We start from the raw sequence: 21,794 nt of genomic DNA on the forward strand, positions 1-21,794 counted from the left end.
TATTTAAACCTGTAAGTGAATTGCCGACAAAAGTAAGAATTTTTGAGGTGTTTTGAAATTTCTGGCCATTTATTTACAACCTATATAATATGGTTCTGAGAACTGCAGCTTGCCATCTCCCTGTTTTCTTAACTGCATTATATATTTTTAAATATTCCATTGTATTATACATCAGATCTCTCTGATCCACCTCTCCCCTATTTTTTCCCCTACACATATACACATATATTTAGTTCTTACAGTTTGCGTATTAAAAATTATTTGAAGCTTTAAAATTTAAACAAGTTTTAAGTGATTATTATATTTCTAAAGAGCACATCTATTTGTTTTATAGCTACTGGAAGGAAATTTTGCCAAAGAAGTCAGTCATGAAATGGATGGACTTATTTTTCAGCCTACTGGAGTAAGTTTATTTATCCTTGATGTGTGTGTATGTATGTGTGTGTGTTTGTGTGTGTGTGTATACATGCAAGCATACATGTGCTTATGCTTGTACCTGTTTGTACTGTGTACATATATTTGGAAAGTACCTTTTCCTCATACTTATTTACTACTGTTGTACTCCTTTCCTTTAAAATTGTTCAGTTTTGGAAGATTTTATTTATAGCTAAATATATAATTCTAAACACTTGTCTTATTTTTACTTAGTGAAAGAAGTAGACATTATACAATATCACTTTTCAATAAATTCATTTTTTTAAAATGATTAATTTTATTATAATTCTTGCCAAGTTAGTATCACTTTATATTATTTTACTAGAAACCTACCAGTAACATTAAATGAATTACTTCCTTTGGTTGATGAGTATTAATATCTCTTAAAACTTTGTTTTGCTGTAGGGTAGGTAAAATTCAAGGAGTTGTCAGCTACTTGAAAATAAAAATTTTCTACCGTTTTTTTTTTTTTTTTTTTTTACTGTTGGTACTGGGGTTTAAACCCAGGGCCTCATGTTTACTCTGTCTCCTTGCTCAACTTGTACTCTACCATTTTAGTCACATCTCCCATCCTCCTTTTTTGCTGATTATTTTGGAGATGTAGCCTAGTGGACTTTAGTGCTTGGGTTGGCTTTGGATCGGTTTTGCATTAAGATCCTACAGATTTTCTGAATAGCTAGGATATAGGCATGAGCTAGTGGCATCCAGGAGAATTTAAAAACATTCTGTGTTGAATTTCTGAGATGCCCTGGAGGACTTTCATCAACTTCATTATCATCATATATTTGGAGTAAGTTATATTTTACTGTATAGGCCTGAAAAATCTTTGCTCTGAGAGCTGGCTTACATAGCTGTTCAACAGCATCTTTGGTCTCTACTTATTAAATGCCAAGAAATTCCTCTCTTTGTTCCCATTTAATAACCACTGGTGCTCTGTATTGGCACATAAAGGAGAATTACTTTTACCTAGGAAATTGTCAGAAATACAACTCATTCCAGAAGTACTGATTAGGAATTCTGGGGAAAGTATCTAGCAATCTGTGTTTTAACACGCTCTTGAAGAAATTTTTTTTTTTTTGTCAGTCGTTGGGCTTGAACTCTGGGCCTGGGTGTTGTCCCTGAGTTCTTCAGCACAAGGATAGTGCTCTATCACTTGAGCCACAGCATCACTTCTGTCCGTTTTTTCTGGTGGTTTATTGGAGATAAGAGTTTCACAGACTTTCCTGCCCAGGCTGGCTTTGAACTGTAATTCTCAGATCTCAGATTCCGAATATCTAGGATTACAGGTGTGAGCCACTGGTGCCTGGATCTTCGAAGAAATTCTGATGAGTGTTCAAGATGAGAATCATGCATCCTATAGGAAAGAGTAGATTGTGTAGTACTGTCTTTCATCATTTCTTCTTTTTTGCTTTCACTCATTGCCCTTAGAAATATAGTCTGAGCTAGTTGAGAAGTAATACATAGAGTTGCTTAAGAAGTTTAATATACGGAAGTTATATAGAAAGTGGCTAATTGGAGGAAAGAAACCTAATATTTTGCAACTATGTTTAAGTAGTGGATTTTATTAGTTTGGATATATAGTAAAATTTCTAATACAAATTTTAATACCATGTAATTGACTTGTTTACTTCCCAGGCTCCATAGCCAAATAGAAGGGGGAAAAATCTTACCTTCCGTGCTTGAGATAGGAGATGAAGAGAGCTAGAAGCTGGGGACAGAAATAATTTGATAGAAAATCCCATTTTAGGAAGGTGGAAATTGGATTTTGATGTTCTCATATTTTCTAGGCTCACTCTTCCTAGAATTAAAGAAGAATTAAAGAAGTAAAATCTAAATATAACAGAAACAACAGAACATTTCAGTGTCTGAAACTTACAGTTTGGACTTGTGTACATATAAGGTTTTGGCCTATGTAATAGAAATGCCCCGACAAAGGGATGCTGAATAATATCAGTTGATCTATTAATCTATTCCAGGAGTCACACTTTTTATTACAGTGATTTTGTAATTGACATCTGGTAAGACTGTAAACAAGGCAGTCCCTTGCCTTGTACTACTTAGGGGGTCAATAATTTTCTGTAGGAAATTGCTTTATTTCCATATATCAACAAAATCTATGGTCTTTCCTACAAGACCTATTTATTTTCAGTACTAAAGAAGAATAGGATGGAGGCTCTTTAATTCCATCAATACCTTTCACTCCTTTTCTCCATTGGTTTCTACTCACTAAATGCCAGGAAATGTTCTTCTTTATCCCCCACTTTGTAATCACTAGTGTTCTGTATTCAATATTTGTTTTTATGGTAATAAAAATATTGTTTCCAACCCAGTCAGTGATTCTACTGTTAAGTTTTCTTTCTTAGAGAACTTTTTCACCTGTAGTTTCACATTGGTTTCTTTTCATTTATATGATAATCAGTATTTTTTCTTCCACTTTTCAGAAGAACCGTTAAATTTGTTTTCAAAATAGTTTTAAATATATTAGGTTAGTCTTCCCTTCCTTTCCCTTCCCTCCCCTCTTCCTCCTCTTTTCTTCCTTTCCTCCTTTCCCCTCTCTTCCTCTTCCTGTTCCTTTTCCTTTCCCTTTTCCTTTTCTTTTTACTTTGCTTTAACCTGAGAGATTCCTTCTAAAACCTTCTAATAGCTAGTCTTACTATTTGTAGAGTTTTCTTTCTCAGATTCCTTTTTATTCTCTCATCCTAGATATCCCATACCCTGTTTGCTGCTTTACTGATTTGAATGCCCTTGGAAACCTGAATCTTTAGGAACAATTCCTCATGTATGGATTCTGTTTTAGCTGTAAATCAAGATGGAGTGCTATTCTGACCATTCTTAGACCTGCTCATTACATTCTACAACTATGATTCTGACCTCTGGCCTTATATACGTACATACATACATACATACATACATACATACATACATGCATACATACATATGTATATATATGAAAGGTTAGCAAAAAGGCATAGTAAACCTTTTAGCTCATGAATCATGGCCTAATTGTCAGAATTTGTAGAAGTCTTAGATTTACATGTTTACATGTTTAATTTTATTGTTTTTCTTCTAAGATATTGCTATCTACTTTTCCTTCTCTTTAAAGATCCACTTATTTTTATGGCTGTACCTATATGGGTTCCCAAATGTACCCTTTTTTTCCCCTGGGTCCTGGGGCTTGAAGTCAGGGCCTGGGCTCTGTCCTGAGCCTCTCTGTTCTCAAGGCTAGAGCCACAGCACCACGTACAGCTTTTTCTGTTTATGTGGTACTGAGGAATTGAACCCAGGGCTTCATGCACATTCGGCAAGCATTCTTACTGCTAACCTACATTCTCAACCCCCAAATGAATCTTTGACACGGCTTTTATTTTGCCTCTACTCTTTTATTCCCTCATTATACATATTTGTACTAAGGATGTATGTGTGTGTGTGTGTGTGTGTGTGTGTGTGTGTGTGTGTGTGTGTGTGTGTGTGTGTGTGTGTGTGTGTGTGTGTGTGTGTGTGTGTGTGTGTGTACTGGGACCTGAACTCAGTGCCTAGAGCTGTCCCTTGACTTTTATCAGTCAAGGCTAGCACTCTACCACTTGAGCCACTTCTAGCGTTTCGTTGGTTTATTAGGGGTAAGAGTATCGTGGACTTTCTGCCCAGACCAGGCTTCAAACCAAGATCCTCAGATCTCAGCCTTTTGACTAGTTAGGATTACAGGCATGAGCCTCCTTGCAACAGAGAGCCTGTTTTTAAATGGTGACTAAGATCTCTTAGGTAGGTTTGTACTATTTATTTTTGTTTCTAATTTTTTAATTGTTAGTATAAAGGTGATGTGCAGAGGGGTTATGGTTATGTAAGTCAGATAAGGAGTACATTTCTTTTTGGGCAATGTCACCCCTTCTCTCACTCTCCCATTTTTTTCCTTCCATTCCCCTCCCACAGGTTGTATAGTTCATTTTCAACATAGTGTCCATTGCTACATTTGTTCACCCTTTGTGTCTCCATTTCTGTGCCTCCCCTTACACACCCAAAGACATGTAAATGAGCAAACAGAACAAAAAGAAAACAAAAATAAAAAAAAGAAAACAAAAAGGAAAAAAAATCTTGTTTACATTTCCTGGAGTTCAATTTGTTGACTGTTGTTTTGATCAGATGCATGTAAGCAGTGTGCCTTTCTGTTCCTCTCCTAAGAGTATCCTCCTTTGGTCTCACTGTGTGTGAATGCCTAGAGATCTATATAATTTATTATGTCTTGGTATATATTAGATATAGCTTCTGCATATGAGAGAAAACATGCATAATTTGTTGCTCCAAGCTTGGCTTACCCTACTTGACAAAATTTGTTTTAGGTCCATCCATTTCCCTGCAGATGACATAATATTATCCTTTCTAATGGCCGTGTAAAATTTCACTGTTTATAGGTACCATACTTTTAGATCCATTCATCTATTGTAGGACAGTGGGGCTGTTTCTACAACCTGGCTAATGTGAATAATGAAGCAGTGAACATGGGTGTGCAAGTATTTTGCAGTATTCTGGCTTGTGATTTTCTGGGTAGATGCCTAGGAGTGTATGACTGGGTTGTTGGAAGATCTATTTTTAGTTTTTTGAGGAACCTCCAGACTGCTGTCCAGAGTGGTTGTACTAGTTTACAGTCCCACCAGCAGTACAATAGGGTTCCTTTTTCCTCACATCCCCACCAGCATTTGTTGTTGTTTGAGTTCACATTGTTGGCCAATCTAACTGGGGTGAGATAGAATCTCAGAGTTGTTTTGATTTGCAGTTCCTTTTTTTTGTTGATTGTGGGGCTTGAACTCTGGGCCTGGGTACTATCCCTCAGCTCTTCAGCTCAAGGTGAGCACTCTACCACTTGATCCACAGCGCCACTTGCCACTTCCGGTTTTCTGAATGGTTTATTGGAGATAAGTGTCTCACAGACTTTCCTGCCTGGGCTGGCTTTGAACTGTGATCCTCAGATCTCAATCTCCTAAGTAGCTAGGATTACAGGTGTGAGACACCGAAGCCCGGCTTGCATTTCCTTTATAGCCAAAGATGAACATTTCCTCATGTGTTTCTTTGTCATTCTTATCTCTTCTTCTGAGAAGTCTTTCCTTATTTTCCTTGCCCATTTACTGATTGGACTTTTAACTTTGGGAGAGGTTAGTTTCTTCAGCTCCTTGTATATTTTGGATATTAGGCCTTTGTCTGATATATTGCTGGTAAAGATCTTTTCCCAGTCTGTTTTTTTTTTTTTTTAAACTATGTCCTTTGCTCTGTAGAAACTTTTTAGTTTGATGTAATTTGCCAGGTCTTGCTGCTGTCTTCTGTGCCCCTGGGACTTTCTTCAAAAAGTTTCTGCCTATACATTTGAGTTCTAGTGTTTGTTTTGTTCCCTCTTGTAATGATTTCAAAGGTTCAGGTCTGATGTTGAGGTCTTAGGCCCACTTTGAGTTGATATTTGTGCATGGTGACAAACATGCTTTCTGCATATGGCTATCCAGTTTCCTCAACACCAATTATTGAAGAAACTATCTTTTTTTTTCCACTTTGTATCATTGGCTTCCTTATCAAATATCAGATAACTGTAAGTATATGGTTTTATTTCTGGGCCTTCTAGTCTTTGGGTCTATTTTTGTGCCAAATTTTTGTTATTATTGCTCTATAGTAGAGCTTGAGGTTTAGGAGTGTAACCATCGGCATTACTTTTTTTTTTGCCTAGAATTGCTTTAGCTATTCTAGGTCTTTTGTTGTTCCATTTGAATTTTTGGATTCCTTTCTCTACTTGGTTAAGAACTTCATTGGGATTTTCATGAGGATTGCATTAAATTTGTAGATTATTTTTGGCAGTATGACCATTTTTGCAATATTAATTCTACCTATCCTTGAACATGGAAGGTCTTTCCATTTCCTGATATCATCTTTGATTTCTTTCTTCAAATTTCAAATTTTTATAGTTTTTGCTATAAAGGTCTTTTACTTCATTGGTTAGGTTTATTCCCAGATTTTTTTTTTTTTTTTGTATCTATTAGCCATTTGTATTTCTTCTTGTGAGAACTGTTTGTTCAGTTCTCTTTCCCCGTTTGCTGATAGGGTTACTTGTTCTTTTGTTCAGTTGAGTTGTCTGTATATTCCAGATATCAATCCTTTATCTGTTGAATATCTGGTGGAAATTTTCTCCCATTCTGTGCAGTTTCCCTTGATTTTGGTGATTGTTTCTTGTGCTATGCACACTCTTTAATTTGATATAGTCTCATTTGTCAATTCTTATCCCATCTTAATTCTTATCTCATCTTCTGAGCATTTGGAATCCTACTTGAGGAAAACTTTGCCTGTACCTATATTTTTCATAGGAGAGTAGAGTTTAAAATAATTCTTGCTTCTGAAACAGTATGATTTTTCTGCTAAAGAGAGCAGAGATTAAGACATTTTGCTAATAATTCTGGAATATTATAATTTTTCTTTATAACTTTAAAAGACAGAATAAAGATGTTTTTACCTGATTCTCTGAGATTGAAATCATTGTACTTAAACATTGTCATCAAGTTCCTTTTCTTTGCCCAGTGAAGTGGTTTTTTTGATTGCTGTTGCATATTCAAAGGAAAAAAACCAAATTTTTCTTTTCAGCTGTTCTAAGTCTTCAGTATAAGTAGGCAAGAAAAGAGTTGATTACAGACATGTTTGCTTCCAATGTGGTGAGAGTAGATGTGATTTTTAGATGACCTAGGGACAAGGAATTAAGTGGCATTGCCTCCTATGATGAACAACTTAGTATTATAGTTTCATAGTTTTTCATAATTGAAACTGTATATCGAAGCCTTGTTAATTTTTCTCTTTTCAGCCAAAGAATGTGAACCTATTTTAAGATTTCAAAATAGGAGCATATTTATTGTAATTAGTATCATTGATTAATTTCTATCATACCTAATTTTAGGACTGCTTATTATTTAGGGTAATAATTTTATTTATGGCATAGTGGTATATAACATTCTGTTTATTTTTTGTAACTTTAGAATGAATCAATAAGTCAGCAATAATATTGATGGTATATGAAATGGCAGAAATTTTGAGAATGATAAATGAGAAATTAAACTAGAAAATACTATTATACTAGCTATGATAGTTTCCTTTGGCTACTTTAACACATTTCCATAAATTTGGTGGCTTAAAACAACATGCATTTATTTAAGCTTGGTGGCTTAAAACAGCATGCCATTTATTTTATAGTTCTAGAGGTCAGAAGTCTAGTCTGGTTCACTATACTGATATTTAGGTATTGGCAGGGCCATGCTCCTTTTGAAAACTCGTTGGCAAAATCTATTTCCTTCCTTTTTCCAGATTCTAGTGCTGAATTCTTTGCGTTTTTTGCTTTCTGATCCAGCACTGTAACATCTTCCTTCAGTGGTCACAGCACCATTTTCTGTGTCAGATCTTCTTTTATATCTTTCACATAAAGGTACTTTTGATTGAATTTAGGACCAACCTGGATAATCCAGACAAATTTCACCATTTCTCAATCATATTTGCAAATTTCTGTGTCATCTAAAATAACATTGACAGATTTTTGAACATCTTTATGGACCAATTTTCAGCTTACCACAACTTATTATAGCTTAATATGGTATTTTAACTAATCCTTGTTGAACCCAATATAGTGTAATTTCAGATTCTGTCTTTGTAAAAATCTGTAAAGTTTGAAGTCCTAAAAATAAGTTTCAAGAAAAAAAATTAGGACCCTGGATCAGACTAAGAGCCTTTAGGTAAAATTTACTAACATTTATATTTTTTGTTGTTGTTGGTTATGGAGCTTGAACTCTGTCTCTGAGCTCTATAGCTCAAGGCTAGTGCTCTCCCACTTGAGCCACAGCACCACTTCCTATAAATTTTTCTTCTGGGAAACTCAAATCTTTTAGATAAACTCAGCTAAAAGATACATTGCTAGGACAAAATATGTGTATTGGAGGTATCCTTTTAAAAGTGTTAATATTTATAACTTTTAACCTTTATTATTTATTTATTTTTGTTGGTCCTGGGGCTTGAACTCTAGGCCTGTGCATTGTCACTGAGCTCTTCAGCTCAAGGCTAGTGCTCTACCACTTGAGCCACTGAGCTACTTCCTTATTTTTAAATGGAAGGGTTCAAAAATATTAGAATCTGCCATTCTTTGGAATTCTTCTGTGTCTAGAGGCCAGTCCTCCAGTCCCTTGCTAGTGCATTTGCCCAGCTATCAGTATTCTTGGAGTGGAAACCATGAATGGGTTAGGCCTCGCTCTTTCAGTAGTTAAACTTTCATTTAGCTCTTCAGATTTCAGCTTTCTCTTCTTAAATTTAGTGGACTAGAGTCTCTATTTTTTAATGTTTCATATCTCTTGCTATTTACAGGGGTCAAAGAGGGAACCAGACTTTTAGTAGATTCATTGCTTGTAGTATCCTTCTCAATTACTTGTTCCTCATAATACCTAATTTATTGTAGCATACAGTGTGAATCACTTGCATTGGCATCTCTTTTTTTCCTAACACTTAGGATTCGGTCTTCTTTTTATCCCTTCCATTTTCTATTAAATTTTAACTTGTCCATCCATTTTCTCTCTTGCAGAAATGTGCCAACATTGTTTGTTTTTTTTCTGCTCTTGTCATCTATTCTGTTTTCTTTCTCCTTTTTTACATATTTTCCCCTGCTATGATTCCCTATTCTCTTGTACTTGGGTTTAAATTCAGGGCCTTGTGCTTGCTGGGCTAGTGCTCTACCATTTATTCATGCCCTTAGCCCTGCATTTTCTTGATAATTTGGAGACAAGTCTATCAAATTTTTCAAGAATTTCCAGAACTCAGTTCCCTGCCACCCCCCCCCACCCCCCCCCACCCCCAATAGTTAGGGTTACAGATGTGATCCAGTTGTACCTGGCAGGATACTCTTTTTCTTGCAACTCATTTTAATGAGATTTTAAGTCAAAGTAGATGTAAGTACATATGCTTAAGCTACTACATTGGTCAGAAAAATCTAAAACTTCTCACAGTGTATTGTTGTGTCTGCTGCCCTCCATTAACTAACAATTGAGGTGAATCAAGAAAGGGACTATATTGAGTGATCAGCCAATGTTAAAGAGTATGTCTATATGAAGTAGAAAAATCCTAGCCAATGGCAGGCAGAGTTTGATTTTTAACCTGTAACCTATCTGAAATATTCTACAGGAGAAATGGAGAAAAGATGAAGAGGACTTCTGGTACATCTACTTGTAAAAAAGCTTCTTGGTCAAAATGTATTCACTAATCCCTAAACTTTATAAGAAGATGATTCTGCTCTTGTACATTAATTACAATGCATGAGTTTAGTCATATAAAAGATAGGAAGATGTTAGTATTGCTAAAAAGAAGAAAATGTTTTGAATTCTGGTGAATTATTGAAGATGATGATAAAGATGATACATTAAAGGGATAATTCTCTTAAGGCCTAACCACCCTCTCCCCAGAAATATAAGAAGTATGTTTAACTTTTGGTTAAATATTCTATTTTAAGAAACACATCCATGTACCAGAATGGCACATATTTTACTTATTTTTAGGAGAAAAAGGAAAAAGAAAACTAACCAGTTTTTTTTTTCTTTTCTGCATCTTCATTGCTCTTTATTACTATTCATTTTTCTTAAAAATTAAAAAAATTTTATTGTAAAGGTAATGTACATAGGGGTGACAATTACACAAGTCAGGTAGTGAATGCATTTCCTTTTTTTTTTTTTTTTCTTTCTCTACTTTCCAGCCTGGTCTGACTTTGAACCTTGATCCTCAGATCTCGCCTTCTGACATTTCCTTTTGAACAATACCCCTTCCTCATTCTCTCCCAGTTTTTCTCCTCCTGGTTTCCTTCCACCCAGATTATATAGTTCATTTCCAACATAGTGTCTAGTTAGTATCACTGATGAATTGGGTCACCCTTTGTCCCAGTGTTTCTGTGCACATTAACTTATGTACAAGACAAAGGGTACTGAAATAAAAACAGTGACAAAAGGGAATAAACCAAAGAAAACAGGAAGGAAATAAAAAAAAAAAAACCTCAAGCAGTACAATAAAAAACCTTGTTATTTTGGTGAGCATTGTTTTATATCTAATCAATGGTTTAAGCAAGAAAATAAAGCATATTGTTATACTAGGATCTAATTTGGGCTAAAATATGAAAACCCTCATTCAATCAAAATATAGATTAAGTTTTATTTACAGAAGTTATATGGAGAATCAGCTGAAAAAGGTACCTCCAGGATTACAGTAAGCTAAGCTTATCCTAGCTTTCATTTCATGAGGTTTTGACTGACATGGTCAAATTTAGTCAGTTTTCAGAAGAAATTAAAAAATTAGAATTCTTACACATGAATTACATAATTGATTCAGATAAACTCAATTTATTCTGGTTTGTTTAAATTATTGTGTGATTTGCTGACTGTTTCCTTGTCCTTACTTTTGTGAAAATATGCTTCTTCCCAGAGCAAATAAATGATGCCCAAAAAGTTACGGCAATCCTCCAAGACTGAAAAGGACCAGAATGTATTTAATTTAAGTAATGAAATAAAAATTTTAGATTTCAGATTATTCAATGATGACATTCTGGTGGATGTTGGGTGGCATTACGATAAAAATAAAGCATCCAGAGTATTTGAGAGAAAGAACATAAAATAAGATCTAAGTTGGTGGATTGTATTAATGTGCAGAACGGTAACTTTGTGACAGTAACATAGCCTCCATGTGATTTCTGGTTACAGGTGCGCAGATCTACTGTAGGTAACTATGAGTAAAATAGCATATATATCTCAGGCATAGAAGAGGTCAGTGCCTTGATTGTGGATCCATGTCTTGGGGAGCTCTCCTGGATCCTTTCATTAAGCCTTTAATTTTTTTCTTTGTCGGTAGTGGGGCTTGAACTCTGGGTCTGGGCGCTGTTCCTCAGCTCTTTAGCTCAAGATGAGTGCTCTACCACTTGAGCCACAGTGCCACTTCCAGTTTTCTGAGTGGTTTATTGGAGATAAGAGTCTGGAAAAAATTCTATTAAGTGAAGTAAGCCAGGCCCGAAGAATCATAGGTCCCATGGTTTCCCTATTTGCAATAACTAGTATATGTCTGAGACAAGCAGAAAAGGTTAGATAAGTTGATGTTAGGTGAAATGAACCCCAAGATAAGTATTCAAATGTTTTTTCTTTCATGTGATTGTTTCTAACATATTTGTAAGATGATTTCTTTGTTGCTTTGTATGTCCCTCCCCCACGGTATAACCCCTGCTTTTACTGTACTTGATGTTGGTATAATTTGTGGAGGGGAAGGGAAAAAACCAAATTGTTTAAATAGGGATACAGGTGGACCCATTGCAACAATGAGATGTACAAGATGTTATGTTGAAAAATGAACTATACAACTTTGGCTGGAGGGGGTGGCGTAGAGGGGGGCAGGAGGGGGAGATGGGAAGGGATAGGAAGGGGAAAAAAAGGTGGCAACAATGCTTGATAAGAAATGTATTCATTATCTTGCTCATGTAATTGTAACCCCTCTGTACTGTATTTTCACAATTAAAAAAAAAGAGTCTTATGGACTTTTGTGCTCTGGCTGGCTTTGAACCATGGTCCTCAGATCTCAGCCTCTTGAGTAACTAGGATTACAGGCCTGAGCCACCAGCACCCAGTGCCTTTAATATCTTAATGAGGGCTCTACTCTTACCTAAGTATCACAGAGGCCCCATCTTATAATGCCATCATTTTGAGGTTAGGATTTTATTATATGGATTTTAGGGGGACATAGACATTTAATCTACAACATAATGTTTTACGTAATTTGAAATGTTAGCTTTAATTGAAAAAATAGTTATTTTGAGTTTTTTTTCTTTGTATTTAATTTCAATATAAACTTTTATTCTTTCTAATGGTTGAAGTTCAAGCCTTCAACAAATAAATCATTTAAAAATTAAATTTTCTATTTCATTAACATTCTCTATTACAAATCAAGTAGGTTTTCATTAGATTTCTGTTTTATAATTTTCAGTTCTATGATTTTATTATTTTGAATTGCTAATTTTTATAGTTGATTACCTAACAATGACTAATTTAAAATTAGTTGACATTTTGATATACTGTAGGTAGTAGACCTTTCATTCATAGTGATTAGATTATTGAATTTAATTTAGAAAGTTGATAATAACATTAATAAGGGGATTTAATGGTAATTATGTAGCATATGAGACTTGTGATATTGAATTCTTTAATTTTAAACTTTAAGGTTAAACTTTAATCTTAACTCATCTTTGGTTTTGCTTTTTCATCTGGAGACTCTTATGTTTTTTTTTGTTTTTGTTTTTGTCGGCATGGGGCTTGAACTCTGGGCCTAGAGCTGTCCCTCAGCTCTTCAGCTCAAGGCAAGCACTCTACCTCTTGAGCCACAGCGCCACTTCCCGTTTTCTAGTGGTTTATTGGAGATAAGAGTCTCACGGACCTTCCTACCTGGGCTGGCTTTGAACCATGATCCTCAGACCTCAGCCTCTTGAGTAGCTAGGATTGTAGGCGTGAGCCACCGGTGCCCAACTAGAGACTCCTATGTTTCTAGAGAAGATTTTTTTACACCATTAATAATCATTATGAAATAAAAAGAATTGTATATGCTAAGTTGTATAATTGGTTAAGGTTACAAATCTTAGAAGTACTTTTGTTTTTAGAACACTGACTTTGTTTATCATGTTTGTTGTGTTTAATAAAATATTTTGTTGTCTCTATTTTGATTCTAGAGTATGCACTTTCAGACAAAAGTGATAAAATTGTTTTCTTAGTGATTTTTATCACTGTCTTGATTTTCTCAAAGTAGGATAACTTGACCTTTTTTGTCTTTCACTTTAGTTTGCATATAAATTTATAGTTAGTTTTAAGTTTAATAGTGTGTTCTTGTAAAATATTAATATTTTATTGAACATTTACTACTGCCAGGTATAATGACTGATATGAATAGATCATAAAATGAAAATTGGAATTAGTCTAAAACCCTTTCTGGAAGTACACATGAATTAGAGTGGTTTTCCTCTGTAGCAGGAATGATGTTACCATGGTGAGAGCTGCTGTTTCCATGACATTTGCTTGCATATTTTGATAGGTCTTCAACTGAAGGAAGACTTTTGTTTCCTGCCAGACGGGAAAAAGTGTCATTCTACCTTTTCCTTTTTTTTTAAATTAAAAAATATGGTAAATTCCAAGGAATTGTTAATGAAGTGCTAGGAAAGAAAATAAACCTGTATATTTAATTTTTTTCTTATGCAACTTTCAAAACATAGCAAAATATTATTAGGCTGCTTTGTGCAAGGAACAAAAAAGGAGGGACATTGTCTATTTTTAAAATTTTATTTATTTTTTTATTATCTCTAAGTAGATTTCATTTTATTTCCTTTATTATTTCTAAGGATTTCATTTCATCGTCAGTTTATGAGTACAGTGCATCTTAATCCATGTCACCCTTTTGTCATTCTCCCTTAACTCCCAAACACATGATTTTCCCTTGAAGTTTTTTTGACAAAATAGTTACAGCTCAATTTGTAATCAGTTGTAGCTGGCTAAAGATACATAGTGTTACTGCACAAGTAAATAAATTGTTAATGGTGACAGTAGTAGAGAAAGGGGAAATAAATATTAATAAAGATTTCATGTCAATGAAAGGAATCAATTCTTTGAGGGTAAAAAATACAGAGTACGTAGTTTTCAGTATAAATGATGAATTAGTGATAGTTCTTTTTACCAGGTAGCACATGTATCTGGGCCTGGGTGCTGTCTCTAAGCTTTTTTGCTCAAGGCCGATGCTCTACCACTTGAGCCAAGGTCTACTTTTGGCTTTTTGGTGGTTAATTGAAGAGTCTCACAGTCTTTCCTTCCATTGTTGGCTTTGAACTCAGTCTCCTGAGTAGCTAGGATTATAGGCGTGAGCCATCAAAGATAGCTTACATTTAATGTTGGAACAATAATGGTAATTATAAAAATATGCTTTACAATGGTATATTTTCAGTAGAAAATATATTAACATGGTCCAGATGCTTCAACATATATCGAGAATATGTAGCCGTCTCTTGTTAATATTTTTCCTCCCTGTTAATTTTTTAATTAAAATGTTTTAAAAATGAAATTTTATTGTTATTATTATGGTGTTAAAAAGTGAGATAGAAGTCATTTATGAAAGTCAGGAAATGAATATATTTCTTTTTTGGACAATGTTGCCCCCTCCTTCACTCTCCCACACTTCCTTGTTTATTTGTCTTTTCACAGTTTCTTTATGCAGATACTAAGAGGTTAAAACATTTTTATTCCCACTGCACTTTTTAAAAAAGTAGCACACTATTTTGTACTTTTCAGAATTTATCCAGATGTATAAATTTGTGTGTGTGTGTGTGTGTGTGTATATGTAGGTGCCTGAGTTTGAACTCAGGACCTTGCACTTAATAAGTAGTTTTTGAGACATATGCTCCAAGCTTTTTCAAGTGTACTTCTTAATGTTTATTTTGTTAATACTGGTTTTTAGCATCTTGGGGCTTACTAGAATCATGGTAAAAAGATAGAGCTTATTATTGACACTTCCTGTCTCTTGTGCCTTTTTTTTCCCTGTAGGCCATGGGGCCTAAACTGAGCCTGGGCTCTGACCCTTAGCTCTTCAGCTCAAGGCTAGCACTCTACCAGTTGAGCCATGGTGCCACTTCCGGCTTTTTCTGTTTATGTGGTGCTGAGAAATCGAACCCAGGGCCTCATGCATGCAGGGCAAGCATTCTACCACTGAGCCACCTTCCCAGCCCCTCTTGTGCTTATAATTCTAAATTTTAGAAGGAAATAAATAAAAGGACATTTAATTATTTTTTAAAAAATTAAAAAATTTAAACTTTAAAACTTTAAACTTTAAAAATTTAATACATAAAAAAGCTCTAACTTTTTTTAATCTTTAGATAGGTGTACAAAAGTGATATATACCAAAACAGTTTATGAACACAATGTGTCTTTTTTTTTCCAAAATTTTTATTGTGATTAAGTGGTTATGTAATTTCCCAAATTTCACAGTATTGTGGGATAGTGATACTCAGTTAAAGTCACAAACACATTCTAACTTTCCTGGAGCAAATTGTCTATCACGGTCTATAACATATATGAGTTCTATAAGCTTTGCAATAGTTATTTCTTCCCACAATATATCTTTTTAAAAAATTTTTTTGTTGGCCACAGGACTTGAACTCAGAGCCAGGCTCTATCCCTGAGCTCTTTTACTCAAGGCTAGTACTCTACCACTTTGAGCCACAGCACCATTTACTGTTTTTTGGTGATTAACTGGAGATAAGAGTCTTATGGATTTTCTTGCTCAGGCTCTTACTCAGAGCCCTGAGTAGCTAGAGCTACTGGCGCCCAGTGACATAATGTATCTTGATCAGTGTCACCCCTCCAACATTCTCACCCTGCTTATACCCATCCTTTCCTTACTTAATTTTGTTGTTGTATATATAATTAATTCTTGACTATATTCTCCTCTGTACCTCCTTCATTCATCTATATATTTATTTGGAATTAGAAAAGCACTTTTTTCTTCTGTTGTTGAAATTCAGACTCTGAAATTAGTGACTCTGTTGGTAGAACACTTTTATTATGTAAATACTACACACTGAAATACTTTGTAAGGTATACATAATTACAGAAGTTGCTTCTTCTGCTTCAAACTGTGTTTATTGTTACTCCCATCCTTCCAGTATCACATTTGGTGTGTTTTTTTTGTGAAGTCTAGTCTGGTAAGCCAATGTGACTCCTGTGCTCTCACCCCAAAGCATTTACAAATGTATTAAACTATATTCCCTTGCTAGACTGTAAGTGTCATGAAGGTACATGCTGTGTCTGTCATTTTCAATGATAGTTTTAGTGTTTATAAAAGCAGATTCTCATGCTGGGGGCCTGTGGCTCAACTGGTGAGGCACTTGTCTGACCATCTTTGTTTCGGCCCCAGTATTACCAAAAAGAAAAGGTTTTGGGGGATGAATGTTCAGTACGATATTTGACCTCTGTGCATTCTGAATGTCTTTATTCCATATATCTGCTTACTTTTATGTCTTTTTGCATGTGTAATTTTTGCTTAAATTTTACTTCTTCTAGGAACTCTCATTGATCTTTCTGATCACATATTTATATCCATGCTGTCATTGTACTCTGAACTTTATATGTCATTAAATTCTTCACAATTATAAATGCTTATGTGTCTAAAATCTTCTGCCTAATTGTTTCCTTTCTTAAAACTGAAATACAATATGTAATATACTAATAATGCAATATACAATTTATTATTCATCCATGAAATGTTTGTTTTTAAGTTTTTTCTTTGTTTTTTGTTTTTAAGTTTTTTTCTAATGCTGAATTGAACAAGGAAATGAAATATCTCAGTGGATTCTCTCTTCCAAACGGTTGGATATATTCACAAGTAGAATTACTGAGTTATATGGTAGTTTTATGTTTGATTTTTTTTTCTAGGAATTTCAAAATTATTTTTTATAGAGGTTGCACCAATTTACATACTATAGTTTCCTTTTCTTCCTGGCTTCAAGAATTTTTGTTACTTCTTGTCTTCTTGGTAATTAATACCCATCCTAAAAGGTATGCAGTGAATTTCCAGTAAGGTTTTGATTTGCAGTACTCTGATGACTAGAGAACCTGCCTTTTCAAATGTCTCTGGGCTGTCTGATATTTTCTTTTGATAAGTGTGTATTTAGATCCTTTGCTGATTTGAGTCAAATTATTTATACTTTTAAGTTATTTATTTATGTATAGATTAGCCCCTTATAGGTATCTAGTTTACAATTATTTCCCCAATTTTATAGATTGCCTTTTATTTTAATTAATTAATTAATTGGCCTGTTTGCTTGGGCAAGCATACCTCCACCCTACTAAGTTTTCACTTAGTTTTGTTTGCTTTTTAATTTGATGGAATCCTACTTACTTTTACACTTGTGGTCTGTGATTTTAATATTGCATCCAAAAAAATGATTTTTAAGCCCACTATCAAGAAACATTTTCTCTGTATTTTCTTTTTTTGTCAGTCCTGGGGTTTGAACTTAGGGTTTGGACACTATCCTTGAGCTTCTTTTGCTCAAGATTAGCACTCTTGGGGCTGGGAAGGTGGCTCAGTGGTGGAGTGCTTGCTTTGCATGCATGAAGCCCTGGGTTCGATTCCTCAGGACCACCTAAGCAGAAAAAGCCAGAAGTGGTGCTCAAGTGGTAGAGCGCTAGCCTTGATCTGAAGAGCTGAGGGACATGCACCCAGGCCCCAAGACCAGCAGGAAAAAAAAAAAAAGATTAGCACTCTACCACTTGAGCCACAGCACTACTTCCTGCATTTCTGCTTATGTGGTACTGAGGGAATCGAACCCAGGACTTCATGCATGCTAGGCAAGCTATCTATCTCTAAGCCACATTCCCAGCCCCTATATCATAGGAGTTTTATAGTTTGAAGTTTTATTTTAATCTATGTTGAATTGATTTTTGTGTATGGTATGGGCTCCTTTTTCCATTGGCCAAGTTAAATGTGCTAGTTAGTATGTATTTTAAAATTTGGAGTAAAATATCTAAATTTGAGTATTCACTTTTTGTTTCCTGTCAGTCATGGGGCTTGAACTTTGGGCCTGAATGCTGTTCCTCAGCTCTTCAGCTCAAGGCTAGTAGTGCTCTACCATTTGAGCCACAGCGCCATTTCCAGTTTTAAAGTGGTTTATTGGCGATAAGAGTCTCACAGACTTTCCTGCCCAGGCTAGCTTTGACCACAATCCTCAGATCTCACCTTCATGAGTAGCTAGGATTACAGGCATGAGCCACTGGTGCCTGGCTGAGTATTCATTTTATCTGATCATATACTCCGCTTCCTATGCCTCATCTTGTGAACTATGAAAAAGGGGAATTATATTAAATTGATTTACTTTGTGGACTATTCCACAAATCAGTAGCACCAGTGCCTGGCTGAAAAGTCAGTAGGTTTTAGTCTTTATTATTTTGTGTCATAGTAGAAGATAAAGCTCGGGGGGGGGGGGGGGGAGACAAATAAGACCACATATGATAAGGAGGTATTTGGTGGTTATGTTGAGAAGCTTGTATTCTGCTTAGTAAGCCATCTGACAAGCATAGTCAAATCAATTATTGTTGATAGGGCTTCTTAGTAATAGGAGTAGCAATAGGTTATCATAGTAACTTGGGCAAAAGAGTAATAGAAATAATAGAGGTGATAGAGAATGTACCAGCATGATTCAGAAGTTTTGAATCTGCCCAATTAGGAGATCCATGTTAATTAGAAATGGAAATAAAAAAGAAGAGGAACGCATTTTCTTTGTTGTTCAGAAATAAATGATTCAGTTTCAGATTTGAAACTTTTGGTCCACCATTAGGATATTAATAAGGGAGATCTTTGTATCTGAAAATGAGGATCTAGATTTCCTTGGGAAAAAAGTTAAGGAGTGAAGATCTTAGAGTTATTTTCTTTGTAGGTATATTTAGAGTCTTTTAGAATGGAGTATATATAGTGTAATACATGTAATACATGTGTAATACAGTAATACATGTGTGAAGAACATAACTTATTAAAAAATGGCCTGGGCTGGTCACTCTGGTGGCTCACACCTGTAGTCCTAGCTAGTTGGGAGACACAGAATGAACGGTAGGGTCCAGGTTTGAGGCCAGCTTGGGCAGAAAAAAAGTTCTTGAAACTCCTCTTAACAAAGAATTGGATATGGTAGCATAAGCCTGTTATCCCGGCTACTGGGGCTTCTAATGTAAGTGGAAATGAGACCCTGTCTCGAAAATAATCAGCAAAAAAATCAGGGCTGGATGGTGTGGCTCAGTAGTGAGAGTGCCTAATTAGCAAGGCTAAGGCCTTGAGTTTAAACCGAGGACTGCCAAGAAAAACAGCCAAGGAAGGTGAGGAATGTCTGTAATTCCAGCCTTTTGGGAGCTAAAGATAGGAAGATTGTATTTTCAGGCCAGCATTGGTAACAAATGTAGCAAGTTCCTCTCCCAAAGAAAAAGTGAGGGCATAGTGGTCTAGCTCTAAGGGAGGTGTTGTTAGGAGGATTGCGTTTGAGACACTCTTAGGCAAAATGCTTAAGACCCTTTCTGAAAAATAACTAAAACGAGAAAATGGCTAGGAGTGGGACTTAAGTGGTAGAGTCCAGCAAGCTAAGACCCTGAGTTCAAACCTCAATACTACCAAAAAAAGAAAAAAAAGAAAAGATTCCATTATTTTACTTCTGCTAGCAGGATTATCATTTGGGATTTTATTGGTTTCTTGGAATTGAAATGCTAGAATAATAGAAGTAAAAATGGTATTAAAATGAGGATAGGGATCTTAGCATGAACACATGAAGAATGTACTGTGTGTCAGCTCTTAGTGTATGCTTGGAATATATGTTCCAAGAATATAACTAACTGCTTATTTCACATGTCACCATGTGAAAATGATATTGTACAGCTGCAAGGCATTTTAATACCTATGGTCTAGATGTCCTGTTTGACACATGTAAAATGCTACTTACTATAGTTTTATAAATGATGAAGCTCCACTTTGAACTTGATTGATATTAAGTTAGTAGAGGAAAAGGACTAAAAATATCTCACCTTTGCTGTCCCTACCCCTAGCTTCATTTACATGAAGATATCTCAACCCTTACACAATTGATCCTGCCTCTCCCTTCCTTTCCTCTCCTTTCCTCACATCTCCCCTGCCCTCCCCATCCCTTCCTTCCCTCCCTCCTCTTGCTGTGCGTCTCACTATGTAGACCAGAGACTAAATTGGAACTTGTTACATAGCCCAGGTTGATCTTGAACTTAGGATCTTCCTGCCTCAGTCCCAGAAGTGCTTAAGTGCAATTTAAGTGCTACTACTGTGTATGGCTAACATTCGACATTTTGAACTTTTTTTTTTTTTTTAAAGTTGTGGATATTTAGTAGCACTCTTGGCCTCTATCCACTAGATGGCAGTAGCATGCCCTTCCCTTTCTCAATGATTACCAAAATATCTCCAGCCATGGCCAAATATCTTCTGGGGGCAAAAATCACTGTTAGTTGAGAACCACTGCTTTACTCAAGAATATATCACACCTTAAGTTAGTTTTCTGCCTGCTTTAATTTTAGAGACTTCCTTGGTATATGGCCATTCAGCCAGGTCCCTATGATTTAGTAAGTACTTTGCTAACATAATACTTGGTTGCCTGATATTTATATTGATTTCTGATGTTTCTGTTACCATGTTTCTAGTTTGACAAGATTATTTCAGATAATGAAATCTTATTTTTAAAAGGCTTAAATCTATATTATGTAATGTGTTTGCCCATATTATTTTGGAGATCATGAAAAAATGATTTATTTACTTCAGTTCTTTTATTTTTAGAGGGGTTACTCAGCTTGAAAATAGAGTGGGTAAATACTGATTTTGTCTGTAAGTGTGAAAATCCCTTGGTATTGAGTGTAAATGGGTAGAGTTGGGGTGGCCATATTTATTTATAATATTTCAGCTTGTGCTTCCTGTGGACACTCTATTGTTTTGACTCCTCAGTACCATAATGAGCCTCTGGGAGGCTGGGATATTCCTATTAAATATGCTTTGTTAGGAGAATGATTAAAAATTTCATCAAATTCTTTTCAATTATGATTGCCAAGTGGAATATTTTACAGTTTCAGTATTTTAAACAAGTCTGTGTCTTTGATAGGAAAAGGAGTGCCACTTGTTGGAAGATAACAAAATTATTTTTGGAAATGGAGTACATTTTACTTATTAATGAATAATATGTTTAATAACTTAGTCTTCAATCTTGAGATTATTTCTAATTATTATGTTTGAATTCCCTTTAGAAATACAAACCTGGTCGATGTGATGACATTTTGAAATGGAAGCCCCCCAGTCTCAATTCTGTGGATTTTCGCCTAAAGATAACAAGAATGGGAGGAGAAGGGTAAGTATCCACTTCCCAAACCCAAATAATTTTTATTGTTATTATGACTAGTTTGGGGGAGTATGCGAAAGATCTTACTTGTAACCCAATCTGGACTTGGACTTGTGATCAACCTGTTTCAACCTCCCAGTGTTGGGATTATAGGTATGTGTTACCACACATACTCGCCCCTACAATTTTACATGAAAGAAGACTCTGTATAATTTAAAATTATTTTATAATACTTAAAAGACAAGTAAAATATTTTATATACACATATATGTATCTCACTTTCACATTGTATTCATTCCTTTGATTAGAACAACTACCATTTTACAAGCATCCTTTAACAGCTAATCAAGTTTAGTCTTTAAGATTTTTTTTTACTTTAAATAGCTATTACAAATTAAAAATGAACATTTTTGACTTGTGCAAGTGAAAG

The 21,794-nt window shown here is 35.1% G+C and overlaps 1 protein-coding gene across 3 annotated transcripts in view; it reads left to right on the top strand.

The window, feature by feature from the left end:
* Rngtt (RNA guanylyltransferase and 5'-phosphatase) overlaps positions 1 to 21,794 on the top strand; it is a 224,082-nt gene that overhangs the window by 101,789 nt on the left and 100,499 nt on the right. For all 3 annotated transcript variants that reach the window (XM_042679559.1, XM_042679560.1, XM_042679561.1), the window contains exons 12-13: positions 335 to 403; positions 21,273 to 21,373. In XM_042679559.1, the coding sequence (XP_042535493.1) occupies positions 335 to 403; positions 21,273 to 21,373 (170 nt within the window). The remainder of the gene's footprint in view (positions 1 to 334; positions 404 to 21,272; positions 21,374 to 21,794) is intronic.

The sequence above is a fragment of the Dipodomys spectabilis genome, unplaced genomic scaffold, assembly GCF_019054845.1.
Source record: "Dipodomys spectabilis isolate Male_0828 unplaced genomic scaffold, ASM1905484v1 ptg000053l, whole genome shotgun sequence".
Classification (NCBI taxonomy): domain Eukaryota; kingdom Metazoa; phylum Chordata; class Mammalia; order Rodentia; family Heteromyidae; genus Dipodomys; species Dipodomys spectabilis.